At 45.2% G+C, this 18522-nt stretch overlaps 2 protein-coding genes across 2 annotated transcripts; one reads left to right on the top strand and one right to left on the bottom strand.

Annotated features, from left to right (window-relative positions):
• Positions 1–213: 213 nt before the first annotated feature.
• Positions 214–6660, bottom strand: OAZ3 (ornithine decarboxylase antizyme 3; the record flags this gene model as incomplete). The annotated part of the gene is given in 6 exon segments (XM_079918018.1): positions 214–612; positions 1270–1355; positions 1845–2020; positions 2774–2848; positions 2850–2910; positions 6629–6660. Coding segments are annotated over 6 exon segments (573 nt in total). The 3' UTR covers positions 214–469.
• Positions 6325–16599, top strand: MRPL9 (mitochondrial ribosomal protein L9). The gene is made up of 7 exons (XM_079918008.1): positions 6325–6490; positions 6650–6806; positions 7275–7399; positions 7605–7655; positions 9604–9705; positions 12183–12266; positions 12380–16599. The coding sequence occupies exons 1-7, from the start codon at positions 6350–6352 to the stop codon at positions 12503–12505; spliced, it is 786 nt and encodes a 261-aa protein (XP_079774134.1). The 5' UTR covers positions 6325–6349; the 3' UTR covers positions 12506–16599.
• Positions 16600–18522: the final 1923 nt, after the last annotated feature.

Genomic DNA, 18522 nt, shown 5'->3' with positions numbered 1-18522 from the left:
TTTCTGCTTCCTGGGATGCTCCTCCCCTTGAGCCAATGCCACAGGAACCATGTACCTTCTCTGATTTCCTCCACATCAAAGGAAAGGAAATAGCACTTGTCTCCAATTTGAACCAAAATATATGGGTGAAAGTCTCCCAGTAAGGCTTAAGTCTTCCTGAATTCCCTAGTGCTTGGTTTTGCTCCTGGCAGGTGCTCAGATGGTTAGAATAAATGGGGAAAGGCAAAAACTGAAAATCCTTGGGTCCTTTCTCTCTCTGGCTCAGGCCCCTTTGATCTTTTCAGTCATCAAATGTTTATCTATCTATCCTACAATGAATTCAGCTCTGTGAGACTCAAAGAAACAGTGAACATTTGAGGATTGCACTACCCTTTATTCCTAAGATGGAAGGTGTTCTGAATCACATCCTGGGCCCCTGGTTCTCATTTATCAAGGCTCCGAGCCCTTCACAGAGTAAGAATAAGCATGTTCAGGGAGTTTCACTGGGCAGGTGGCCTAGGTCCCTTTCAAGGGGATACACCATAAAGATGACATTGTTCCAGGGAGGAAGGGCCGGGTGATCTGGTCTGACCACTTCAAAGCCCATGTAGCTGAAGGCCCGTAGCAGGGCACCTGTGAAAAGAGAGAGGAAATTAGAACACTCTGAAACTCAGTACAGCTGTTCCCCCAGCCTTGGCTTCTTCCAGTAGGGAATGACTTGGGGGGTGTGGGAAACAGTGTAGTGCAGGCAGTGGGATGATGTGCTTTGGAGTCAAACAAACCTAGACTCTAACCTGGCTGGAGTTTACTATACCAGGAAGGTATAGTAAACTCTTGACCACCTTTGTCTTTTATCCAATGAAGTATAAACTCCTTGAGGGAGGAGGTGTAGTTTCTGTAATGTGTGCCTAGCATCTGGTTAATTATATTCCTATCCTCCTGGCCTAATGCCTGACCCTTTCACTCTATAGGTGTTTAATACACTTGAGATCCTTTCTGTTCTACCAGCCAGATCCCTTGAATGGCTTCTTTGTAATTTCACCAGTGCTCCTTCAGTCTAGATTCTGAAATCTACGTGCAGGGCCTTCCTGATAGTCTAGTTGTGACTTGAATGAACGGAATGCTAGATGCCTTAATTTCCTTGGCGTGGAGTAGGGGGTGGGTGTTGAATCCCTGAACTGCCTGAGCATGCCCTTTTTTAAAGAGTGAGGGGAAGAAGGTCTACCAAGGAAAAGTCACTTGTCAGCTGCTTCAGCACAAAGGGCCAGGAAGGACAGAGCAGATCCCCACCTCTGTCATTCCGGTTGTTTTGGAAGTTTACAAGCACAGAATCCACATTGGTCTTCTCCTCCACATACTCCAGTGTTGCAGTCAAACTAGGGACCAGAGGGAAAATGGTCAATGTAATGTTCAGCAAACTCAAAATCCAGAAAGATGCCTACTTGCAGCAGAAGAGATCTTATTAGTTTTTCCTGACCCAAACCAGGAAATGAAAGTTGCTAAACTCGTTTTGATAGATTTTTTTCTCTGAAGCCAAGGGATTATACACTACTGGACTGACACCATGCCATGGAAGGGGCTTGGGGTGAAGGGGCCACTCTATAAAGACAAACAGCTAGAGAGCACTTCCTTTCAACTATTTATGCATTCCCACTTGTGTTTCTGAATCAGTTTAGCAACCTCCCATGGGCTGTTATCCTTTGAACCCCAGATCCTGGCTCAGCTCACAGGCTTGTTCAGTGGTTTGAATGTATCCAGCTCCTGAATAAGCCCTCACTGGTTAGCATGCCCACTACCTGATTATGACATAAGAGTGAAATCCCCTAACCTCTTTGCTCCCCTCTCCCCCATACAGGCTCAGTCACCTTTCCCGGCTGCCTTGATCCAAGGCCCGGTATGGGATATCTAGGAAGAGTCTGTGGTCACAAAGAAGGCCGTGCCAATGGGCAGAGGTCTGGGGGGTGAGGCGGAAGTGGAAGTCTAACTGCACCGGGTCCTGGTGAAGCAGGGGGTCAGTAGCCAGCACCGTCAGGTTCCCAGCCTAGAAAAGGAGTAAAAATGAGAGTAATATTCTCCTATTTCTGTGCTCACCTAACCCTCAAATCATATCTCAGGCCAGTTTGGGTGTGTCTGTGGAAGCAAGGCAGGGGCTGATGGAGAGCCTGGGAAAAGTGGAGCCAAGGTCTTACTCAATATCCCTCAGTCCTGGGACCTAACTCTGTTCCTATCATGGAGTTCTCTTCGATACAAATAATTTGGAATCTGGAGTCAATGGAGTATTACTGCCTGCTGACCTCGCTCAGTGTGCTCTAACGATTCAGAAACGTATTTACATCAGAGAGCTTAAAGCTGGGCCATCTATTTACTGTCTCACTGATAATACTCTTCTACTTTTCTCCATCATATGTTTTCTCTAAATTCTCCCATTTCTTATTTAAAATGCATAGCTCATACCTAGGCATGTTATTGAGATATGATACAAAGGCAAGGGCAGGAGTTCTGGGTTCTAGTCCCAGAACTTAGCATCTAAACAGCTTTATGTCTTAATACAGTCTATCTTTGTTTCCACTTTCTCTTTTCCCATCCTGCTTTTCACCACCAGCCCTAAGACCTTGCCTTAAGATCTCTGGACCAGAGAATCCTTGTCTATAAAGTAGCTTTTACACATGAGCTCCGAGGTCTCATCTAGCTCTAACTTCTTATGATTTATTTTCCAACTAGCTAATGTCCCTTTGCAAGATATCATTACCGCAAGGGGCTGCCATGTCACAGCACCAACTCCCAGTCCACTTACCGAATACAGTTCTTTAAGCTCGTCTTGATCACCCTGCTCGCTGCTTCTGCCCCTGTGAAGGCCTACTAGGGACTCAGGAGCACTGAAGACAGCAACGGGGTCGGAGTGTCAAGTGCTCCTGTTCCTTATAAGTGATGCTGATTGGGAAAAAGAGGTCCAAATTAGTTTATTTCTGAGTCTGAGATGGGGAAAGACTCTTAACTTCCAGGTACACAGGGTCAGGCTCTGGCACCATCTTCTGTATCTTATGTGAACCAACCCATCTGTTTCCATTTTCCCAAGCCAGCCAGATAGAAAACGTTTATGAAGCTCCATGCAGGCCTTCTACCCTATTTTGCTATTATCATCTTTTGCCACTTGGGAAGTTCTTTCGAATTCTTTTTTCTTTACAGTGTATATAAACAACTACAAGTAGAGATGAAAACAAGTACCTTTTATAACAAGGCAGCATCTTCTCCCGGAGGGTGATCCGGTATTTGTAACGGTAAAGGTAATAGGCGTATGGTGACCAGATCGGGTAGAGGTAGTTCCGTGTTTTTCCCCTCTTGATATAAGAAAGGGAGTAGATAAAGGGGCGCGACCTGTTACGAGGCAGTTTCTTAGTTCAGTGCCTCCCCGAGGCAAAGTGAGGTTCAGGGATGGGTGGCAGAGGTTTAGGCAACTGGTGCCATTGTGACACGGTGAGCACTATGACATGGACAAAGCGTTAGCCCTTACACCGCCTCAGGACTCCTCTCTGCTGCTCCCTACCCCGTCACCCTCTTAGGTAGCCCCAAGGCTCCTGTTCAACTAGTATGCACTTCACAGCTACACCAGAAGTTAAAATACTTTGGCTTCTGTAGTGGTTGGTAAACAGCCCTGGCTGACCACTTGTGCCCACACAATGTGGGCTCCTCTCTGGCATGTGTATGTGCAAACACACACTTCAGCAACTAAAGGGTTGGGGTCTGACACTGCAGGAAGCTTCTAAGGCCCTGATCCAGCATCTGACCTGACTGGTTGGTTCCTGGTTCCTATCAGTTAAATATTTTATCATCCCTACCTTTAATAAGCCAGTGGTGCTACCCATTGTTGAACTTTCTCATTGCCTTATAGGGTAGGAATTGCAAACTAAATGCCTGCAGGGACCTGGACAACTAATGGAAATTAGTGGAGCTGCTGGGCAGGACTGAAGCCAAATGAAAAGCTCACACCCTGGGCTTCCCTGGTGGCGCAGTGGTTGAGAGTCCGCCTGCCGATGCAGGGGACACGGGTTTGTGCCCCGGTCCGGGAGGATCCCACATGCCGCGGAGCGGCTGGGCCCGTGAGCCTGCGCGTCCGGAGCCTGTGCTCCGCAATGAGAGAGGCCACAACAGTGAGAGGCCCGCGTACCGGAAAAAAACAAAACAAAACAAAAAGCTCACACCCTAAAAAAAAGTGACACAATAGCTCCAAACAGCTGCCATGCAGGAATGCAGACTCAGTGGTACCAGATCATATGATTTTTCAACAGAAACTGGAAAGATTGATTTTTGTGATAAATTTCTCAAATTTTAAAAAAATATTGGCTACTAACTTAAAAAATAAAAATTGTTGATTAAAAAAATCAACATGGTGTGTAAAATTTGGTTCTGCGGCCACCAGTTTGAGACTTCTGCATATTCATTTATTCATCCATTTAACAAATATCTATTGAGGGCCTACTATGAGCTTAGGATACACAGTAAACAAAACAAAGATCCCCTGCCCCATGGAACTTCTAACAGTGAAAGAACAAACCTAAACACTAAGCACAAGAAAATGATTTCATATGTTAGATGATAGCTGCTATGGAGGAAACTAGAGTAGAATAAAGAAGGATCAGGAGTGTGAAGGAGGTGGCGCAGTTGCAGTAATAAATAGGGTGATCTAAATAGGCCTCATTGAAAAGGTGACATTTAATCAAAGACCTGAAGGGGGTGAGGGATTTAGGCCAAGCGAGCATCTGAGGGTAAAAGCATTCTGTGTCAAAGCAACAGCCAGTGGAAAAGCCCTAAAGAGAATGTGTCAAATGTTTTCCACAAACAGCCAGGAGTCCACTGTGGGTGGAGTAGTATAAGCTATAGGGAGAGTAGAAAAAGAAGAGAGCTAATGGGGCCAGGTCATTGTAGGGCCTTATAGACCATTGTCTGGCCTTTTTCTTTTACTCTGAGTAAAGGGGGAAGTCATTGCAGGTTTTGGGTAGAAGAGACATGATCTGACCTGTGTTTTTAGAAAGATTCTGACTGTTGTATTGTAAATAAACTGTAGAGCTTTAAACGATGTTTGTTAGGAGACTATTGCAGTAATCCAGGAGAAAGATAGTGTCTTATGCCAGGGTGGAGCATTGGAGGTGATGGGATGTGGCTGGATTCTGGAAATAGTATAAAGGTAGCACCTACAGGATTTCCTGGCGTAGGAGAGAAGTTGAGTCCAAGAACTGAAAGAATGGAGTTACCATCAACTGAGAGGGGAAAGGCTGCAGGTGAGGCACTATGGGGCAGGGTATAGAGATGGATTTAGTTTGGAGCATGTTAACTTTGAATTGTCCATTAGACATGCAAGGGGAAGATGACAGGCAGTTGGATATTCATGTCTGGAGTTTAGAAGACTAGGGTGAAGACAGAAATTTGAAGTCATTGGCGTATAAATGGTACGTTAAGCCATGAGACTGAATGGGATCACCAAGAGTGTGTACATTGAGAAGAGTAAAGATCCAAAAACTGAGTCCTGGGGGCCCTCTGAGAAGTGGGGAATAAAAGAGAAATCAGCAAAGGAGACTGTGAAGGAAAATAGTGAAGTAGGAAGGAAATAAAAACAAATTGGTGTCCTGGAAGCTAAGAAAGTGTAATTAGGAGGAGGGACTAATGGTCAAAGGCTGTTTATGTGTCAAATAACAGGATGTATAGAGCATCTTTCCATAAATCTCTTCTGCCAAACAGACCCTATTCACTCCATTTATATGGTTTACTCCCCAGTACTGAGACCCTCCACGGAGGGAACCGTCTCCCTTGTGATTTAGAATTCTTTAAACATGAGCCTAAATACTGCAGTGTCACGATTAAGGATTAGACGACTTCCTGGGGCTTGCAAGTTTTCCAGAGGATCCCATCCTTCCACCACTTTTAGGCAGGTTTGAAGTAAGGAAAAATGAGAGCAGCACCCTCTCCCCTCAGCATCCAGCTATCACAGAATGTCAGAATTGGAAGTGCCCTCAGAGAGCTACTAGAGCTCAGTCGAAGCCCCCATCTTAAAGACAAAGTGAAGCCAAGAGGGAAAGGGTGTCTTTCCCGGTGTCAGTGCACCTAACAGTCACTCCACTATGTGTCAGTGGCTATGGGTGTCCCTCCCCCGAAAAGAAATTGGGAGAAGGGAGTAGAGGCATGCTGAATCGTGGAGCATTCATCCCAGATCTCCGGTCTCGAGGCAGCCTAGTCGCAGCCCAATCCGGGCCCGGGCTTCCCCTGGGCTCAGCTCGGACAGAGCCGCGCCGGCTCAGGCGCGCCGCGGGCACCCGGTGGGGGCCTTTCCTGCCGCCGGCGCCGGGGGCCTTCTACGCCTCCATCCGCGCCTGAGAACATGGCGGCGGCTACAGGCAGGTCTCTGCTGCGGGCGGGCACTGAGCGGCTGGTGCGAGGAGGGGTTTGGGAGCTCCTCCGGCCGCGACTTGAAGGGGGCACCTCCGGCTCGGAGCGCGACTTCAGCCTGTCTCACAGTCGGGTGAGGGCCGGGTGTGCGTTCTGGGGCTCCTTGACTGGGGCGCGTTGAGACCTGGTGGGGCCCCGGCCTGCGGGTGGTGGGCTCTCCTTGAGGGGCCGGCGGCCAGAGGAGGAGGCTTCTCCGTGGAGACTCGCTCACCCTCGCTCCCCCGGCCGCCAGGGCACGGTCATTGTGGAGCGCTGGTGGAAGGTGCCGCTAGCGGGAGAGGGCCGGAAGCCGCGCCTGCACCGGCGGCACCGCGTCTACAAGCTGGCGGAGGACACGAAACACCGGCCCAAAGACAACCTGGAGCTCATCCTTACGCAGTCGGTGGAGGGTAAGGCCCAGGCAGAGGTGCTTCCTGTCTCAGGCTGGTCCTGTTTGGCATCAGCTTTTTTCTGCCCTTTTACTAATTTGGGGGAATGACCAGTTCATATTTGAGAAGAGGAAGCCATAAAAAGTACTGTGATGGTGACATAGGGCTCCTACATAGAAAATCAGAACATGAATGCAGCAGCATCATTAACAGTGTGTGGGGAGAAAGAGACCTGACAGTATGTGCCACAGGTACTGAAATCCTGTGATGGGACAGTGCTTCACTTTGTACAGGGAATATTAAGTTTCTAAATCAGGTCCTAAAGAAATGAATTAGAAATCTCTTAAGTGTAGTCCTAGCGAATACTAATATTTCTTCTAGGAAGAATAAGCACTGTGAGAGAATAAGAGGTCTTTTTTCCTTTGATCATCTCCTTTTTTAGGGACTGCTCGATAATTCTGATCCAGTGTCTCTGTTCTCTGTTGGCAGAACTTGGAGTCCGAGGTGACCTGGTCTCAGTGAAAAAATCTGTAGGCCGTAATCGACTACTTCCTCAAGGACTGGCTGTATATGCGTCTCCTGAAAACAGGAAGCTGTTTGAAGAGGAGAAATTGGTGAGCCCGGAAGACGGCAGAGGGACTTGGAGGAATTAAAACCTTAAGATTATCTCTAGCAACTTCTTCTAGCCCCTACTTCATTTTCAGATGAAGTAGGGGCTAGAACAGGAATTCAGAAGCCCAGCCTATGCCAAGCATAGCAAGAGTTTGTTATTAGTTACCACAAACTCATTTTTCTTTCATCTGTAACTTTCTTTTCTAGCTGAGACAGGAAGGAAAATTAGAGAAGATCCAGACCAAGGAAGGTGAGACGGTGAGTAGAAACATAGAAAATCTTTATTTATGGGTCACCTACAAAGTCACCAACCTCTTCCTGAAAGACTTCTTGATTTCCTTGAAGTCTCCTGATTTTAAGCACAAGGTAGGGGCAAGGGAAGTGTTGTGGTTACCATAACTGGTATTGAGATATCCTAGGATATCCTGACCTGTTGGGTGAAGTGCTCTAGTTTATTGAGGGAGGCCCCAACCTGGGTACCAGGGGACCCATGGAAAAGTGAGATGAGGACTTTGCCTTCGGGGTTGTTTACAGACAAGTTGGAGAGAAAATAGACACGTGAGAAAGTGATAAACTCAAGGCAGTAAATTATGAGTGACATGGACCAAAATGGATTAGGGTGATTGGGAAAGGATTTTTTTCAGATGGGATTGAATTAGGCCTTATGGGATTAGTAGGCTTTGGATAGACCAGGAGGGTGGGAAAGGTATTCTTAAGGGAGAAAAAGTAGATAGTTAAGGCACGTGTTATTGTTGTTTAATTTAAAAAAAAGTTTATGCAACTTTTAAAGGTTACACTTCATTTACAGTTATTATAAAATATTGGCTATAGTCTCCATGTCGTAGAATACATCCTTGTAGCCTGTCTTACACTCTATATCTGTGCATCTGTTTCTTTTTTGTTATATTCACTGGTTTGTTGTATTTTTTAGATTCCACATATAAGTTATCATACAATATTTGTCTTTCTCTGACTTATTTCACTTAGCATAATGCCCTCCAAGTCCATCCTTGTTGTTGCAGATGGCAAGATTTTGTTCTTCTTTATGGCTTAGTATTCCATTGTGTGTGTATGTGTATGCACATACATATTTTTTTGTGTGTGTGTATATACACATATATACTACACCTTCTTTATCAGTTCATCTGTTGATGGACACTTAGGTTGCTTCCATATCTTGGCAATTGTAAATAATGCGGCTGTGAACATTGGGGTGCACGTATCTTTTCAAATTAGTGTTTTTGGTTTTTTCAGACATATACCCAGGAGTGGAATTGCTAGGTCATATTTTTAGTTTTTTGAGAAACCGCTATACTGTTTTCCACAGTGGCTGCACAAACTTACATTCCCACCAACAGTATATGAGAGTTCCCTTTCTTCCACATCCTCTCCAACATTTGTTATTTGTGTTCTTTTTGATGATAGCCATTCTGACAGGTGTGAGGTGATATCTCAGTTCAAGCATGTTTTAAAATAGAAAGTAGACCAGTCTAGCTAAAACAGAGGACTTCTATTAGGAAATATATGACTGGAAAGAGGGTTGGGGCATAATTTACAAAACATCTTTAATCCTCAGCTAATGAATTTATACTTTGTTCTGTAAGCAGGGAGGAATTGTTATGGTGTAGGGGTGGGATTGAAGGGCCAGAATATTGTGTTAAAACAGTCTGTGAAAATCATTCCATCCTGAGATACACCAGCAGCCCCCATTGGTGAGCCTAACCTTGGTTTGGGGGGCGGTGTTTAAAAAGTTTTAAAATTTAAAAAAAATTTTTCTTTCTTTCGGCTGTGCCAGGTCTTAGTTGCAGCATGCAGACTTCTTAGTTGCAGCGTGCATGTGGGATCTAGTTCCCCGACCAGGGATTGAACCCGGGCCCCCTGCATTGGGAGCACGGAGTCTTACCCACTGGACCACTAGGGAAGTCCCTGATGAGCCTAACTTTGACATGGCCTGTTTCTCCTTGCTTAGGAATAGCCACGTATAGGCAGCATTTCCTTTCAGAGCATCGCTAAAACGTCTTTCCATAATATCAGCCTTGAGACAATGAGAATTTTTATCTTTCGTATTCATCATCTCACCCATCTTGGCTATGAGGCAGAAATTGTGCATAGCCTCTCAGACTGTGTGCCCCTTGGCCTCTTGCTAACATGTTTCCTCTCCTTTGATTACAACTCTAACCTATCTTCTGTGTATAATTCCTCTCAGACAGTGAAATTTCTCAGAAGATGCCACCTGCAGGTAGGGATGAAGAACAATGTCAAATGGGAGCTAAACCCTGAAATAGTTGCCCGCCACTTCCTCAGAAATGTGAGTATTCCCAAACACTGCTGTACCCCTGAGGGTGGAAACTACCCTTGGGAAGAAGAAGCTACCCCAGGATTGATCCCTCTGTTAGGAAAGGGTATGATCATCCAGCTGGAGTTATGGAAAGCATTTTTTTTTTTAATTGAAGTATAGTTGATTTACAATGTTGTGTTAATTTTCTGCTGTACAGCAAAGTGATTCAGTTATACATATATATACATCCTTTTTCATATTTTTTTATTATGGTTTTTTACAGGATATTGAATATAGTTCCCTGTGCTGTACAGTAGGACTTCGTTTTTTATCCATTCTATACATAATAGTTTGCATCTGCTAATCCCAAACTCCCAATCCATCCCTCCCCCACCTGGCAACCACAAGTCATTTCCCTCCCACGCCCGTGTAAACCAATCAAGAACGCTTTCCCTAAGTTGGATAGCCTCATGTAAATCAATGCAACCTGCCCCTTGGCAACCACAAGCCTGTCCTCTACGTTTCTGAGTCTGTTTCTGTTTCATAGATCTTTTTTCTAATATAAATTTATTTATTTATTTATTTATTTTTGGCTGCGTTGGGTCTTCGTTGCTGCACGTAGGCTTTCTCTAGTTGCGGTACGCAGGCTTCTGATTGCGGTGGCTTCTCTTGTTGTGGAGCACGGGCTCTAGGCACGCAGGCTTCAGTAGTTGTGGCACGCAGGCTCAGCTGTGGCTTATGGGCTCTAGAGTGCAGGCTCAGTAGTTGTGGCGCATGGACTTAGTTGCTCCATGGCATGTGGGATCTTCCCGCACCAGGGCTCGAACCCATGTCCCCTGCATTGGCAGGTGGGTTCTTAACCACTGTGCCACCAGGAAAGTTCTGTTTCATACATCATTTATGTCATATTTTAGATTCCACATATAAGTGATATCATATGGCATTTGTCTTTTTTTATTTTTTTTGCGGTACACGGGCCTCTCACTGTTGTGGCCTCTCCCGTTGCGGAGCACAGCCTCTGGATGCGCAGGCTTAGCGGCCATGGCTCACGGGCCCAGCCGCTCCGTGGCATGTGGGATCCTCTCAGACCAGGGCATGAACCCGCGTCCTCCCCCATCAGCAGGTGGACTCTCAACCACTGCGCCACCAGGGAAGCCCTGGCATTTGTCTCAGTTCACTTAGTATGATAATCTCTAGGTCCATCTGTGTTGTTGCAAATGGCATTATTTCATTCTTTTTTATGGCTGAGTAAGTATTCCATTGTATATACGTACCACATCTTCTTTTTCCATTCATCTGTTGATGGGCATTTAGGTTGTTTCGATGTCTTGGCTATTGTGAATAGATCTGCCGTGAACAGAGGTGCATGTATCTTTTTGAATTATAGTTTTGTCCAGATACATGCCCAGGAGTGGGATTGCTGGATCATATGGTAGCTCTATTTTTAGTTTTTTAAGGAACCTCCGTACTGTTTTCCATAGTGGCTGTACCAATTTACATTCCCACCAACAGTGTAGAAAGGTTCCCTTTTCTCCACACCCTCTCCAGCATTTGTTATCTGTAGACTTTTTAATGATGGCCATTCTGACCAGTGTGAGGTGGTAGTTCATTGTACTTTTGATTTGCGTTTCTCTAATAATTAGCGATGATGAGCATCTTTTCATGTGCCTGTCAGCCATTAGTATGTCTCCTTTGAAGAAATGTCTATTTAGGTCTTCTGCTCATTTTTCTGATTAGGTTGTTTTTTTGTTGAGTTGTTTGAGCTGATAGTATATTTTGGAAATTAAGCCCTTGTCAGTAGCTTCATTTGCAAGTATTTTCTCCCAGTCCATAGGTTGTCTTTTCGTTTTGTTTATGGTTTCCTTTGCTGTGCAAAAGCTTGTAAACGGTCTCAATTGTTTACTTTTGCTTTTATTTCTATTGCTTTGGGATACTGACCTAGGAAAACACTGGTACGATTTATGTCAGAATGTTTTGCCTACATTCTCTTCCAGGAGTTTTATGTTGTCCTGTCTTAACATTTTAAGTCTTTAAGCCATTTTGAGTTTATTTTTGTGTATGGTGTGAGGAAGTGTTCTAACTTCGCTGATTTACATGTGGCTGTCCAACTTAGGGAAAGCGTTCTTGGTTTGCAGGGGTGTGGGAGGGAAATAACTAAGGATGGTCACATAGATTCTGAAGACTGATAGGAGAAGATGGTGGGATCATTTATTTTCTCTAGCTAGGGAAAACCTGGGGAAATGTGACTCACTGGAGAATTTTTACTTTTGTGGGTGAAGTGAGTTTGATCTCAAGCCCTGTTTCTCTTTGTGAATCCACCTCCCTTTCTGAGAAATTAGGACTGAGTTATTCTGCCACTATTTATGGCGGTTTGTGCCTTTCCATGGGATCAGCCAGGGTAAACCTCCCCGTTTTATTCACCCCTGTACAGGAAAATCTAGAGGTTGCCTGGAGTGGCAACCATGTAAACAGAGTTCCCTTTGGCTGTGATTGATTTTTTTTTGCAGCTTGGTGTTGTGGTTGCCCCACATGCATTAAAGTTACCAGAAGAGCCTATCACACAGAGGGGCGAGTACTGGTGTGAGGTGACGGTGAGTGTTTCACATCCTGTCTCCTTTTTCTCACTGGGTAGAAAGCTGGGATTGGATGGTGTTAGTTCGTATCTGCCCCACTGATCTGAAGATTACTGTTATTTTGTGTACAGGTAAATGGGCTTGACACTGTGAGGGTACCTATGTCTGTGGTGAACTTTGAGAGGCCCAAGACCAAAAGATATAAGTACTGGTTAGCCCAGCAAGCTGCCAGCTCCACAGGCTCCCAGACCATCTGAACCTGTTCTACCTCGAAAGCAGCAAAGCAGAATCAGAGAGGTGGAGCGAAGATGATGGGCCAGCACCGTGATATCACTCCCAGCTCTGACCAAACACGGAATTTTAGAAAGCATATGGAGACAGCGACAGCAGACTAGACTGAATATACGTTGAATTGTCCATATTTGCCATCTTCAGCGGTTATCACATCTAGCGTTATTGGGGCAGGCCTACTCCAGAAGTACCAGGCTGTAGATTTGATAAGCTAAATATTAATAATAGACCAAAAGAGTCTAGATCTATTTAGCCTCGTCCTACATTGGAATTCATTGGAATAAATGATAGCGATAGCTCATTCTCATCATCCAAACTAAATGTTTGTATCTGAAAAAAAAAATAAAGAGGTTGTGTTCTTTTTAGGTGTTGTTTACTGGACTGAGTAGACTGGGGACAGGACCTCTATGTGGGATGTCCTCTTGAGCCACTGGGGTTTACTGCTGAAAAGGAAAAAAGAGAATACACTTGCAGGCTACAGCCCACAGTTGCTGTGGACAAATTACTCAACAAGTTGATACGCCTTACGGTCTTAAAACTTATTAGGTACGCTAATACAGCCCTCAGTACAAGCGCAGTGGAGTCTGAATAAGGCCTAAGGGAAATTGTCGGAGAAAATGATGCTGGGATGAAAGAAGTTTAAAAAGGGAACTTCTGTTTTATTTCTTCAGCCACTTCCTGAAATTTTGAAAAAGAAAATACCTTGGTTTCCAGACCAAGGTTAAGATATGGGGCTAGTTCGTAGGTAATTACGGAATAGGAGATGAGGCAAGTAGATAGTTCAAGGTCCATTCCTGGAAAAAAGACCAACTGTTGACAAGTGGATTGTGCCAGAGTCACTCAAATAAATATGAGATTTTGCAGTTTAGGAAGGATAAAGACGAGACCATTGACTCTACTGCTACCCTTACCAGAGAAATTGGTTTCTATCAATCATCCTATTTGAGCTCACCTGCCTTGCCAAGCCAACTAACTACTTTCATCTGCAGAAAGCCATCCCTGCTATTGAGCGTTCTGTCGTCAGTAGTTGCACTAATATCTGTATCCAACCTCACACTTGCCAGAACTCTGTGACAGGTCGAGCACTAGTATTGTTTGCAGTTGCCATTTGATTGTCAGATTTGCCATCAATCCCTGCTGTCCTTGAAATGGAAAGCTCACTTAACACTGCATCTTTCCACACCACCACCACCATGATGACGCGCTCTGAAACTGAGCACAGGAGCAACATTCCACATAGCGAATCTCAAAAAGTGTTCAGATACTTGTCATGAGGTGAGTTCCTGGTAAAACAGACTGAGTTGGAGATTTAGGTGCAGGAAGTTTACTGGGGTGTCCTCTAGATTAACACCTGTTGGGGCGTGAAGGAAGCAAAATTCGGTAGAGGGAGAAGTTGAGCTGACGCAGTCTCAACAAAGGCCTTAGTCCCCCAGGGAGCTCAAGCTAGGGTGGCTTGAGCCATCTAGATGTGTACCATGTTGAGGCAAGTGGCCAGACCTATAGAACCCCATGCTGACCAGGAAAGGGTCTTGGGTGAGGTGACTGATTTCAGACACAGGCAGTACCCAGAGGGGAACCCAGATGAGAGCTGTGCGCATTCTCAGCAGCTTGGGAAGTGAGGGCTTCGGTGCTGAAGGGAGCAATCTGGGCAGCACACCATAGTCTCCACTACAGTCCACTTCTTGTGCTGTCAGGTCAGTTTGTTCATAAGTTCTAAAACGATCCCTTCAGGATCCTGATGGGCTTCCTTTCCTGGGAAAACTTAGAGGAAGATCTGGGACAGACTACAGCCCCTGCTGCTGTAGCTTAAGTCTACAACTGGTACTTACCTCCTACTACCCATTCTAGATTCTCCTACCCTCCCCCCAATTTATACTTCTGTTAGTCCACATGGGTTACCTGATTAAGTCCTCAGAGCCCAGAGTTGGGATAGGAGGTATAGTTTTCCCCAGTTGGGTCACTGAGAGTGATGATAATGGAGGGCTGCTCCTACATCCAGCCCCTGTTTCCAAGACCCATATATTTTACTTGGGGATAGCACTCTAGGTTGTCTGTTGATCCAGGGTATATACTGCATCCTGGAGGACAGTGTCTCATCTTTACAGGGTGTCATCTCCAAGCTGGTGTCTCAGCTGTGCCTTTAACAAGAAGTTCCATTATTGTATCAGGTGGGTTGCTTCTGGATGGTGTGGTATATGACCATGGATCCTATGATCATGTACCCAGTGCTGTACCTCCTTGCTATAACATGGTCTCTTGTTCCAGTGCACTGTTATGCAAGATCTCATGCCAATGGATCAAATATTCTGTAAGCCCTTGGATGATGGTGGCAGGAAAGGTAAACCCATACCCATAATACACATCAATTTAGGTCAAGATGGAACAATGCCCCTTCCAGGGTAGCAGGGAGTCAATGTAATCAGCTTACCACCAAGTGGCTGGATGGTTTCCTTGACGAATGGTGACATGTCAGGGACTTACTGTTGGTGTCTGTTGCTGATGAGTTGGACAGTCAGTCACAGTAGCTGTAGCTAGATCAGCCTTGGTGAGGCCATGATGTTGGGCCCATGCATAGCTTCCATCATGGTTTCTCCATTCACAGGCCCATTTTGCCATCATTGGGATGCCAATGACCGAGACTGGCTAACATCAACTGGCTAAGTCATTCAATCTACTTGGTTGTTTGGTGACTTTTCTGTGGTGGGTGTTCTCTGGTGGGAATTAACATGCAGTACAAAGATCATCATACACTATACCCATTCCCAAGTAAACTACATACCTTTTCCTCAGGCTTCCCTGTCTTCAGCCTTCACATTTTTCTTCTAGGCTCCTGATCCACCAGCCAAGCCATTCACCATTGTCTGTGAGTCTATGTTCTTTCCTCAGGTAGGTGTACTGCCTGAAGCCCTGCCCATTGGGAAGATTTCCCCTCACTGTCTTTCAAGCCTACCCCAAAGTGGGGCCATAGTACCTCCACAGTATTTTCAGCTTACTTCCACCTACAGAGACAACCCATATATTAGCCGAGCCCAGCCTTTTGTCATATGGTCATGAGGGATTCCTCCACTCCATGTGGCTATAGATGTGAACTGAAAAAGCAGCAGCAGTGCAATAGTGGTGGGTAACAGGGGTCTGGCCACCTGCTTATGCAGCTTACTTTGACCTTCCGGCCCAGCTTATGCCCAGTGCTATGCATATCACTTTCATCTTATGAAGCGCTGCTGATGGACCCATCCAATCTTATGACTTGGGTCTGACAGAACCCAGGTCATAACAGGCATTTTTGGCTACATGATCACTTGAAGCACTTTGTTTCAACTAGGACTCAGTAGCACAACAGGAGCTATCTTTTCAAAGGTATATAATACCCTTTCAGAAGGCATGGCCTTGCTCAAGCACGGTAGGGGTCTATGTGTGACTTGCTGTTGCGGCTTGCCGTAAACAGCATGTGGCATCTTTTCCCATCACTGACGCCTTTAATAGGGTGTCTTGTGGACCAAGCAACAGGAACATGTGCACCACGGTCTGGACCTGCTGCAGAGTCCTCCTGCTCTAGGCCTCACTATCTTTTGTGGCACCCAATATATGAGTCAGAGCAGTATTCCCAAGTGGGGAATAAGCTATCTGTAGACCTTGAAGATGTTACCCAGGCACTGTGCCCCCTCTTAGTGGTGAGATGTATGAGATATAAAATTTCTCCTTTACTTTGGAGGAAATGTCCTAGCATTGTCCAAACTACTGAATCTCTAAAAACTTCCCTGAATATTTGCAGGGTTTATGTACCACCACTTGAGAATGTTTATCCTATGAAGGCCTCCAGTGGACTTGCTATTTCTTGCTCATCCTGTACAATTACCATGATGTCATCAATAGAGTAATGTGGTATTCTGTGGAACGTCCAGATGGTCCAAGTCTCTTCAGATTATATTACGACAGACGTGGGAGCGTTCACATGTTTCAGGTGCAAGACTGTAAATTGTATTTTATTGCTCATCTCAATAGTGAAAGCAAACTTTGCTCCTCGTTTCTTATAGAGATGGAAAAGAATATATTGCTCAGATTAACGGTCACCTACTGGCTACCTGAGGCTGTTAATCTGCTCCAGCAAAGAAACCACATTTGGCACGGCAGATAAAATTGAAATTACTTGACTGAGATTACCATAATCCACTGTCATTCTCCAGGAACTGTCTGGTTTTAGCAGAGGCCAGACTGGTGAACTAAATGGCATTATGGTGGGGACCACCATCCCTGCATCCTTTAGGTCTTCAAGAGGGGCACTAATGGGATATTTTTTAATTCATTATTTTAGCCTGAGATGGTGGAGGCAATTTCAGGAACTTCATATGCTGGCCTTTCTCACTATGATAGCTCTTAACCTGTCATGGTTAATGTAGGTCTACCAACTATTAACTATGTCCATCTCAATTGTCCAATTAAGGACAGGTGAAATGACCACTAGGTGGATCTGTGAACCCAGTGGACTTACTAAGAGCCAGACCTGGGCCTGGAATACATTTGTTACCTAGCCCCATACACTGCCACTCTAACAGGGGGCCATGATGATGTTTCAGATACTTGGTTTCAAAGTCAAATAGGACCCTGTATCCAACAGTCTTGAAATAGTTGGATATTCCTCTTTCTCCAAAGTGTATTATGCAAATAAATGGTCATAAGTCCCTACAGGATAGGACTGGGGGAATTATTACCTTATACTCTTGACATGATGTTTCATGGTCCTTTCTCCTGGGGACCTAACATCTTTCATTAGTTGTTTCCAGCTGAAAAACTGACTTAGAAAGATTTCCACTTCTACCCATAAAGGAATTACCACTACCTAAATCGCTCTCCCACTATAAATAACTATAAAGCCAGAAAAAAAATTTAAAAAGAAATGTTTATAGGGAATTGCCTGTCTATCCAGTGGTTAGGACAACACGCTTTCACTGCTGTGGGCCAAGGTTCGATCCCTGGTCGGGGAACTAAGATCCCGCAGGCTGCACGGTGCAGCCAAAAAAAAAAAAAAAGAGAAAGAAATGTTTATAGGTATTGGAAAGCAGGTAGGGCAGAACACTGTTAACTGAGAAAAAGGAAACAAATGAGGTGAGCCCTTTGACTGCCTGAGTTTACAGCCTAGAGGTAGTTTCCTGCACTGTACTGTTGTGCGCAGTGCAGAAGGGGGAACCCAAGTAAAGCCAGCAGTCTCAGTGAGTGGAGAAGACAGATTAGAGTTGATGGAGGATAAGTTGGCGAGAAATTGAGAAGCAGAACACTGTAGATGAGGGAATGATACAGAGAGCTTTGAAGATCTGCGGCGGGGTCCCCTCAAATCTTTGTCTGAATACTGATCTGTGCATGCATCAGGTGAAACTCTATGAGGCCGGGCGTGGGGGAAACACCAGAAAGAAGTAAGCCAAACAATTCCCAGAGCTCACACAATATTGGAAATGTTTTGTGTTCCTGACAGCCAGTGTGGGTAGAGCACCAGGTGGAGTCCTCAAAAGGACATTAGAATAAAGGCTACTCTGGACCATCATGCAAAGCTTGAAAGCAAGCCTTGAAAGGATCAAACTAATACCAAGTATGCCAGAACCAAGACCAACACTCACGAAAGAAATGCAACAAACATAAAATCTAACACTAGGGACTTCCCTGATGGTCCAACGGTTAAGACTCTACACTCCCAATGCAAAGGGCCTGGGTTCGACCCCTGGTCAGGGAACTAGATCCTGCATGCCGCAACTAAAGATCCCACACGCCACAACAAAAATCCTGCACGCAGCAACTAAAAACCCAGTGCAGCCAAATAAATATTTGTTTAAAAATCTGGGACTTACCTCGTGGTCCAGTGGTAAAGAATCCACCTTCCAATGCAGGGGACGCGAGTTCAATCCCTGGTCAGAGAACTAAGATCCCACATACCGCAGGGCAACTAAGCCCACGCACCGCAACTACTGAGCCTGTGTGCCGCAAACTACAGAGC

This window comes from Stenella coeruleoalba, assembly GCF_951394435.1.
Source record: "Stenella coeruleoalba genome assembly, chromosome: 1".
NCBI lineage: Eukaryota > Metazoa > Chordata > Mammalia > Artiodactyla > Delphinidae > Stenella > Stenella coeruleoalba.
This window is presented reverse-complemented; position numbering and strand designations above follow the sequence as displayed.